The sequence below is a fragment of the Cupressus sempervirens genome, chromosome 7, assembly GCF_028749045.1.
Source record: "Cupressus sempervirens isolate cs-2001-9-10 chromosome 7, ASM2874904v1, whole genome shotgun sequence".
In the NCBI taxonomy this organism is placed as follows: Eukaryota; Viridiplantae; Streptophyta; class Pinopsida; order Cupressales; family Cupressaceae; genus Cupressus; species Cupressus sempervirens.
In genome coordinates this window covers 147,946,609-147,957,169 of record NC_143124.1, presented here as the reverse complement: position 1 = coordinate 147,957,169, position 10,561 = coordinate 147,946,609, and the positions used below count along the sequence as shown (strand labels likewise).

The window sequence follows — 10,561 nt, the reverse complement described above, 5'->3', positions numbered from 1 at the left end:
GGGTAAATTTGAGCACTCGAGTAGCATCCTGAATGATCATACCTCCCGACTGTCCATACTTTGACTAGGCACTGCCCTGAGTGCAATGCATTCTTATTATCATAAGCAAGGATGGTCAATCTAATGCAGTGGGTGATATGGCTAACAATATTGGTTCTCAAATGCAAGTTACATTTCCATGGGGTTGCTGTAAAAATAGGGAAGACACAAATTTTTGAAATGCTCTTTCCTCATAAAACCCAACCATATCATTTGCCACCATGAGGTTTGGACAAGTCCGAAACACCATGCAAGAATACAACCTGCAAACAGGGATTCTCTGATGACAAAAAAAGTCATATTTTGGAGGTCATATCTCAAAATTTAACTGTTGGATCGGGCTCAATTTTGGATGTGTTCAAAATCCTAGTTTTCTAACTACTGACTAGAGCGATTTCCAAAATGTGTCTAGAATCATGAGATATACATCACTGTTTGCACCTCTATCGGCTCAGCAATAACAATTACAGAATGCAGACAACCAAATTGGATCTCAATGCAGGGGGCATAACTTCCAATTGAACTGTTGGATTTGGCTCAATTTTGGATATGTTGTTTAGAAGTTACGCACAATTTGACCGGAGCTATCTTCAAAATTGTTCTTGGTTCACAAGTTATAGTCGATTGAGTAGATCACTATCAAAACTATCAATCATAGTCACAAAATTATAACAGAGCCTCATTATCAGCAAATGCCACCTTGACAGCTCATGCATAAGAATTCAAAGAGTGTTATGTTTCCTAATTATAGATCTTGAGGTGTAAATTCACTAGTTATAGAGGCTATTCAATGGGATTTATTAATCAAGATCTGAAGAGTCATTTGACAGGTATAAGTTAAGAGCAATGGACAATATTTAACATTACAAGCTTTTATGTCTATCTTTGACATCTGTCAGAAGAGGTGTGTTGTTGGCAAATAACAACATATGGAGGTTATTATTTGAGCTTGTAGATGTTGCATAAAGAAAGATGTCGCCTGTCCATGCATATACCATAGATGTGCTCACAGAGTGTTTAATTAAATAATTAAATGCAACCAAAGGGAAATCTGGAAATGTTGTTTAACATAGTAGGGTATTATAAAGTTGAGAGGCCACTGAAATAATAAAGCTTGCAAAAGTTTAAAGATGATGCCAAGTCATAAGAAAGCCCACTGATCCAATGCCCTGGGAAGATAAAAAGAAGAGTCTTCTTTCAAGAATCAGTTACCTAAACTAAACAAGAACAGACAATAGGAGAAAATAAATAAGCCAACAACAACAGAGAGAGGGGTTCCAATTCTTCCTTCTTCCAGACTGCAGACTTTGGGCTCCAGGCAAGGAGGGGATTTTGCAAAATTGTTTCATTTTCTAGAGAGACAGCGAGAGGCAAAGCATGGTCAGATTTTCTTTCTTTTCAGAACTGCGTGTCTGAGATCAAGATTAAATTTTGGTGTTTGATGTAATATTGTGGAAAAAAAATTTGTTTTCTTTGAATAATGATTAGATTGTAATGTGTAAAAGGGTCTTTGTGGTCTTTTACAGTCAGGGAAGGAAGACTGGAGGTTAAACACATTAGACTTTGATTACAATGTATTTTTCCTTCCACTGATTACGAACTTTGAGTCATTTTCAGTTTTCTCTGAAATTATAGTCTAATATCATTATTTCTTTATTACGTTACCATTTCAAAATATCGTTCAAAGCTCTGATTTTAACTCCCTCAAGAAGATGGAAGACATGGTTTCATTTTCATTACACAATGCAGTGTTCAGCAAATGAACTTTGTGTCATCTCTTGTTCTTTACTTTCTTTTATGCAGTAGTATAGGTCTTCGTATCTACATTGTATTTATGGGTAGATGTTTGATATCCTTTCGTGCTTTTTGATTAAAAAATCCATATTTGATTCATTGAATATCTTATACGGAGAGTTGTACCCTATAAAATTCAGAGGAAGTTTGTCAATCCCACAATAACCTATCCAACTGTAGGTGATAGTTTGTCCTTTCACTTGGGCATTCAGGATCAGATTTGCATGCATTTCTTCAAAGGACAATCTGTTCACTAACACTTAAGCATGGCAATGATAGTGTCATCCGCTTCCACTTTAACATGAGTTCATCCCGTACAAAATAGTATTGGGAGCTGAATCAAGCAACATGGGAAATGAATTTGAAGGCATCTCATCCAAGACCATCAGTCCAATAATGACAATGGAAATTCTTATCTTAGAAACATGTAAAATCCCAAATATTGGGACATAATCTGAATCAGGAAGCCTGAATTGATGACACCACTATTCTTACTGTAGAGATATTTTTGCCTATTAAGGCTAGTCCGAATGGCATCCAAAAATTCTGGCAGATCTAACAACAAAATTGATTCTAAAGCAGGGCGTTGAATAGTGGTTCTTGTGGCAGAAGAATGCAAAGGGGAGGCACAACAGGTATACAAAGAAGTCACGCAGAGAGCAATCTGTAACAACACTATCCAGTTCGGTGCAGAGAATCAAGGATGACAATGGGCCTTGACTACTGATCAACATTAAACCTAGGGCAAAATCAAAATATAGGGTTAGTTAAGTTGGTCATGTCTGTGAACTATCGAATGTTTTGTTTTTGGTAACATTGACAACAAGTCTGCTACCGTGGAGCATTCAATCTGCTCACTTCTTCATTTTAATTGAAATGCAAGGTCTTCAACTTTGATTTTATGTTATTGAATCCAATGAAATTACCATCATCATGAGCTTTTTTCAATGCATACTATTAATTTGATAGAATCCAAGTTATTCAAGGTTTTTTTTCATAGGTTGTTCATTTTTGTTCTTAGTTTGGGATAGATTACCGTTTCGATGAATTTACAGGTGCTATTTCAGAAAACACCATATTTCTCTTCAAAATTTTGTTGTGAAAAAGATAAGGTATTTTTGTCAGAAAAGCCTAGCTTCATTTGTGAAAAGTATCAGATTTTTATAGATCATTTCGATGAATTTTATAGGTGTTGATTGACAAAACTGAATTTTTCTTTCAAATGCTGTTCTGAAAAGATCAGGCATTTTTGCACGCAAAGTCTAGCTCCATTTCTTAAATTTGAATACTATTGTATTTTTATTTTCTATTATTTCATGAAATATGAAAGACAGATTTAGAAATCCAACAGGGACTTGATTCTGAATGGATCGTTAGGTGTTTCTAAGGATTTCTATAACAATTACACAGTTTCATAGAACTTTCCAGAAACGTCAGATAGATATTATTAATGAAATTTTTGAAATTAAAAAATAATTAAAACACCAGGAAAATTGAGTCCAGCAAACGAGAAAAAAGAAATTTACAATTAAAAAATAATTTACAAATAAATCTGTTTTCAAACTTTAGCAATTCAATAATTTTGGTTATGAAAATTAATTGTTTGTAGCAACTGGGAACATTAGGATGCTTAAAGAAGATGCCTCTGTTCTTCACGGTGACAATATTCAGTATCTTCCCGAGATTGGCAGGAGGGTTTTCGAATTTCTTTACCATTGACTCTCTGTGCTTAACTCGTTATATCTAGTTCTAGTTCCTAGCCAAGGCTATGCAAAGCAAACAAGAAAAGAACATAAATTTAGTTGCATGTCTTGGATTGATAAACTGTTAAATAAAACTAGAGCTGCAGTTAAAATAAAGCAAACAAGAATCTGACAAATACAACTCATAACATTCATAAGACAGATTTATTCACAATCCCTAGATAACAGCATAATACCATCTTTTCGCCTATCAAAAAACCTGCCTGATGGATAGTTCAAAGTTAAAAGCAATGATAAAGAATGAGAAAGAAGCTTGGGGAGTGACAATTCTACTTTTTTAACATTTAGGAATCCCAAAAAATCAGAGTGTGAGATGATTATGTTAAATAAAGGGCTCATGACATATCATTGATGTACATACGAAAGAGATCAGTAATATATTCTAGAAATAAAATTGATAACAGCATAATACCATCTTTTCGCCTATCAAAAAACCTGCCTGATGGATAGTTCAAAGTTAAAAGCAATGATAAAGAATGAGAAAGAAGCTTGGGGAGTGACAATTCTACTTTTTTAACATTTAGGAATCCCAAAAAATCAGAGTGTGAGATGATTATGTTAAATAAAGGGCTCATGACATATCATTGATGTACATATGAAAGAGATCAGTAATATATTCTAGAAATAAAATTGATGTATTCTGAAATGTTTAATATTTTTTTGCAAGGACATGGTTAACTGCTAAGTTATCATTTATTCCGAGTTTTCCAACTATGGGCTACACAATCAAAAGAAGTATAATATTGAAGAGAAGTCTTAAGTGCAGTATCGCATTAAGAATGCAATATGATCTTTGTGTAAAGGCCGCTGGACTCTTAAAACATACGTTGCTATGATAACCATTTTTTTTTTGTTGAAGTTCAAGCTATGTAGAAGAAAGCAATTGTTGAATCCTTCTGTAAGTGGATATATTGAACAATATGAAACAAAATGTTCCAAACATGAAATAATATGTAAGTATTCAAAATATGTCCACGCCGTATGAAAATGGCATAATCCCCTGATAAGAATAGAATTTTGTTATTTGATCTGGTAAATCAATCATATACATGAGTTCCAAATTCCATCTCCCCAAATTTCCTAATTATTTAAAAATCATTTATATTGAACCACATCCATGGTGCTCGATCAAGTTGTCTTGTGACCCTTGTAAAAGAATAGATCCACAAAATCCTACACTAAATAGACAACCATCAATGTTGGGCTTCATCTACACTAGATCTATGCCCATCATCATAGTGTGAACTTCCATTCTCAACTATCCATTGTCACAATACTACCAAGCACCCCTAGCTCTAAGAATGGATACAACTGTGGTGATGTTTCTCAAACAATCTACAGTTGAAAAGCAAGAAGCTAGCTGAAGATGAAAAAATTCCTCCAACCTTTGATGTCCACCATCCTCTTCTTTGATCTTACTATATCTTTACAACTAAAGCTCACTAGTTTCTACCTTCTTCATGGCAACGTTTGCCTCATAAACAACTTCAAATGACAATTACATATTGAGCATCAAATAGAAGATACTCAAGCCAACCATGTGTTACGAGATATCTAAACTTAAAAAGGTCTTGTTTCTTTGGCATCAGTTTCTACTCCAATTTTACAAAGGTAAGTTATAAAAAGCAAAAGCTTTGAATTTAAACTTCAAATACTAATAAAAGAATTAGCACCAAGAGGATTACCAATTGAGCTACTTGTTTCAATTCCAAGTAATAAATCTTAAAGTTCCACACCAGCATTTAAATTACCTTTACTTATTTTTCATGACTGCTCATACCTCTTTTATCCAAACACTTATCTGAAGATTAGAGAGATAAATATTTGAAAAAATGTTCCTTGTACCAGTCTCTTATAGGAGTTTACTAGGGGCATCCCACACTAGAATCTTGCTGGGTTGTTTATTCCTTCTCATGCAATTCAATAACATATGCAACGCTCTCCCTCAATGCACAAAATTTGCATTCAACATAACTATCAAGGTATGAATTCACAGGCACTGTTGTCGAGTTTATATGTTTTTATTTATAATATAAATCTTATTGTGCTCTTGTAGTCATTCTTAACTGTTGTTTGTAGAAAGTGGGGAATCTTTGCGAATAATGTTGTAATGGAAACTCTAGGAACCATTGGGAACAAAACTTTAACAAAATCTCCAAGGATGATCGACAGACTGGTGGTCTATGCTCCTTCAAAATTGGCTGGGATTCTATATTTGTTGTAGCCCAACAATATGTGACTATCAGTATCAAACTTCCAGTGATTGATCAATAGCAATATTTTCAAATTAACTTTGTATTCTCCTTCCATCACTGCCTATGTTTCTCCAATTTCTCCTTTATGAATGCTCCTTTGCTTGAAGGCAAAGATTCACTTCCTACTCTTAGGTATAAAAAGGATAAGTGTTCTGAAAATATCCCTCCATCAAGACCTACACCTTTGTAAGGTTCCTATTCATGTCCCCATATTTAATCCTGCTACTTTCCCATATTAGATCTATCTCCAATTCTTTTCTGCTTCCCTTCATTGGCTCCACCTAAATATATTTACATGAGAGGATTTATCCAGATTAATTTTTGTAACTTTTTTCATTGATATTCTCATTTCCTAATGAAACAGAGTATGAATGATATACTGTAGGTCAAAATGCTTCCCATGCTTACAATGAACTATTTCTACTTAGAGACCATATCAGAAAAGAGCTTAAAGATTCATCTTATACATGCTTGAATAATAGTACCGCATCATTGCAACCATGTCCAACAACAAAAAGAGGACACTTAAGAGATTATGCACGTTACTACTACATAAGAAGTGTCTAATTTGCTCAATTAACATTTTCAAATATTTTAAGAACCTGCACATACCAGAGAAGCACTTTTATACCACCAGTTGGAGCTCACTTCTCAGTTTTATAATGACCATAGTAGCACATAGCCATTACATAGAACAGAAAATCACCAACAATCATTACCCAGTAAAGTGAACGACTAATAGAATTCAGAATGTACTCCCAACTACAATGACTGGCAAAGACTTGCCATCTAAGGTTGTTTCAAGACTTGTAAATGATTGGCACACATTTTTTTGATGTTGTATCAAAACATGGGAATGAATAATAATAATCAATGCACACTTACAAAGTTGTATCATTTTTTGTCTTAGAGTACTCACAAAATTAATAAAAAGTTCTTTAATAAATTTATACAATAATTTATACAAATACAATCAGCATAATCATTGTGTCTCCCTTCAGTTCACATGTCAGTAATATAATACGGATTGCATCAAAATACATCTTGCATTATTACATCCACACATAACATGTTTAGCCAGCACTTCATTCCATTCACCATTTAGTACCATGTTGCTTCCCTTCCAGCTTATAGCATTTTTCTCTTGTTATAACGTGATCTTCATATTTGAAGAATACTATCAAGACTGCTCTGCAAATATCTTTGACTAGGTCAAAGTTAAATTGGCAGCCTTCATATATAATCTGCCTATTTCAAATAGAAAAGTGGTCACGAGTATTAAGGCTTCCAAAGTTCATGTCTAAGAAATATTTTTCCAAAACAAGACCATTATTTCATCCACAAATTCACTTTGACCTTTGTGATCATGCTATACGTTTCATTGTTTATATGTATATGTTTAGGATTATAGAATGGAGCTCCTTACATAAATACCTATTTCATGTATAGTAGTACAAATTGAAAATTATACACAATGGTACAAACGTCAGGGCCTGTAAAAACATGAAAAATTCATCTCACAACTTAGTGATACCATGACCACATCCTCTGCCTAAGTAGAAAGTCCACGGCATACAGTCTGGTTGTTTATTGCTTCTCACTTATGGGGTAATCCAGCTCAACACAACTTTTCCATGACTAACACAAACATATATAGTGAAGGAATCCACAAGATCATATGCTTCCAAGGATTTAACTCTGTCTCTAGCTAAAGATCATATACTTCCAGTTCTATAAATATTATCTCTGTTTCACAAAATGGAATATATGAGGCATGAAATGCCACGAATACAAGCAATGTGAACTTCATAAAAAATGAAAGTTACAATGAGCTGTTTTTGCTTCCATTCAGAAACTGTAGTAGCACTTTTTAGAGAAAAAGTAACCTAGTGTTCCAGCATATTAAAGGCAGCAAGCAACCACAATGAACGGTGCAAATCACAGAAGCTCTAACAAACCATTTCCAAATTATGCAGGCTAAAGTATCAAACCATCCAAGGAAAAATGACAGAATTCAAGTCACTCTATCAAAATAAAGCATATTCAGAAATCTCAGACAGAACACTATTGATCATTTCAAAGTAGAAAGAAGTAGGGCTCAACGTAATTGATTTGCAAAAGTAGAAATAATCTTGCAGATTGGATACTAGGCCACTACTGGCTGCAAGCAGGGGAAAAAACATACACAGGAAAAGAAGAATTTAAGATTGACAAGATGCTCAAAGATATAATCAGGTTGATGTTTATATCACAACTCAAGTAGATTATGGATATCACAATGACTAACCAATAAAAATAAATAGAATACTGAAGAAAAACCTTTACTACACTATATTATTAGGATTACAATATGACATGACTTTTTATGAATGCCAATGAGCTTGGAGAAAATACGCTGATGTGATTATCACTGTCATTGTCAAAGTTCAAGCTATGTAGAAGAAAGCAATTGTTAAAATGGTCTGTAAGTTGAAATCTAATAATCGTTCACTTTGATCTAACAATGAAACAATTGGAAGTAAAATTTAAGCAAAATCTATATGACTTACCCTTCAACTCACGTAAATGACTCATATGCAAAGGAACAAACCATAGAACCTTACATCACATGGTGGCAATGAATTTTCATTCTTTGATCTAATGAATTGATTTCCTACATCCTTTAACTAAAATCAGATTGCTTTCCTTTCGTAATGGCATTAAAAGCCTGAACGACAGACACCATTTATCACGGATTTTGAATATAGCTTCAGCTTCTAAAGAGCATTACAAAGTGAGCAAACGGGTCTCTAATGTTTAGCAGCTAGCTTGAAACATAGAAGCAAACGTAGTAAGCAACAGACACAGAAAATGTAGTAAGCATAGCTTACAAAACAAATAGGGAAACAAAATCACAATTTAGTCTTAATAGACACGATGTTTCAAAACTTCAATTTAGCGCTTCGCTAAATAGCCGTAATTCGATGGAATCAATGTATTTAACATTTTATTCATCATATTTAAGTATCAGCAACATTACCTTGGCGTAGACAAGTTTTAACATCAGCCCGACCATCGAAGAAAAAGCTTCGTCACTTCCATAAAAGTTTTTCCTTAGGAGATTGTATGATCGCTAGTCTTGCTTTGAGTATTGTACTGGCCAAAACGTTTATGGAAGCTTTTCTTACTTGCAGTTAAAAGATTAACCAGGCTAGGTAGACACTTGCAATGCGGGCTTGCCCTCAGATATTCAAAAAATTCATAGCGAGGTTTGAGTGTTTTCTCCAAGCTACAATTCAGGAGCAAAGGTTTTGAAGCAGCAATCTCGGGCATCAGACCTGCAGTGTTTATCAAAAAATCCATGTTTTCCTTTACTTTCTTACCTGAAAGCAGAAGAATTCCAGGATTGCTCCGAAGAATTTGACGGATCTCCTCCTCTGCCAGACTAAAGCTCGCCAAAATCCTAGTCTTCATTTCCAGCATTTCAGAACCAACACATAGAATCACACTGAGAACTTGTACAAATGCTGCGGAACCTTCTAGAAGGCCTAAATTATTCTTCACGTACTCCACTTTAGCTGTTACGTCCTTCAAATTACATAACAAAAGGTTAGGCCTCCGTCTGAGAGCCTTGCGCAAATGGTCATTTGAGCCAAACAGGTTTCTAAGAAGGGGAATTCTAGGGGCGAGAGTGTTTTCTAAGCTCGTGGTAAGTATTCTAGGTCTATGAGATATAATATATGCTATGTCTTGAGAAGCCAAGCCTAAACTTTTCACGAATTCAATCTTGGGCTTCAACTGCCCATCGACTTTGAGAATAAGAACACTTGGACAATCGAGAATGGTTCTCTCGAGCTCTTTTTCAGTAAATCCGGAGTCTTTAAAGATACGAATGGCTTCTCTAGCAGTGCAGTCAGATCTGGTCCTCAACAGCTGCGGTGTTTTTTTCATGACAGTTGTCACCTGAGAAGAAGAAAACCCACATTCTCCTGTTAAAAAATCTGAAATGACATTGACCGAGGGTTTGGATGGAAATGATGATGATGATGAAAGTGGTGCAAACTGTAGAAGCCTCAGAGGGAGGCATGGCAAACATCTTATTGAAGAAAGAAATAATTTTGGATACATCACTGCCATCGCATGCATCAGGGGATCACTGCAAATAGCTGCCATAGGTATTGAAGGTCATTTGAGAGAAGGGGTTTAGGGTTTATTTGCACTTCTGTGAGACGAGATGATCATTGTATAATCATAAAATTCAAATACAAGAGGAAATATCTTATTTCCGTTTTCCACCTCAGCTAGTGTAGTTGGCATTCTAAAATAAAAATTGAGTTCGTTTGAGAGTGGGTTTTCATGTGTTCAGACATGATTGGCACGACATAAGCAGATTTGGTTTTTGAAGACTCTTGATGGAAAGTTAGCTTGTGATGGGAGTAGTATCTTGGGTAGATTTGGTTTTTAAAGACTCTTGATGGGAAATTAGCTAGCTACGGGAGTAGTATCTTAGGGTCCATTTGGCTACGAGAATCGGAATAGCTTTTCTAGAATATTTATTCTCGAATAGAAAATGGGGGTATATATTCCAATTCTCTGTTTGGTTCAGCCAGAATTTGATAGGGAATTAAACTCATAAATTTATATTTTCTAAAATAAATAAAACTGGAATAGGAATAGGTATTTCAATTCTGCCTATTCAGGTGGAATTGCAAAACCTCATTTTTGGGCTAA

General features: G+C 34.7%; 1 protein-coding gene across 1 annotated transcript; it reads right to left on the bottom strand.

The window, feature by feature from the left end:
* Positions 1–3,338: 3,338 nt before the first annotated feature.
* Positions 3,339–10,206, bottom strand: LOC149545953 (uncharacterized). Its single transcript, XM_089790897.1, has 2 exons — positions 8,871–10,206; positions 3,339–3,599 (listed from the first exon to the last, which is right to left on the bottom strand). Exon 1 carries the CDS (start codon positions 10,001–10,003, stop codon positions 8,945–8,947), a length of 1,059 nt encoding a protein of 352 aa, XP_089647023.1. The 5' UTR covers positions 10,004–10,206; the 3' UTR covers positions 3,339–3,599; positions 8,871–8,944.
* Between the last annotated feature and the right edge of the window lie 355 nt (positions 10,207–10,561).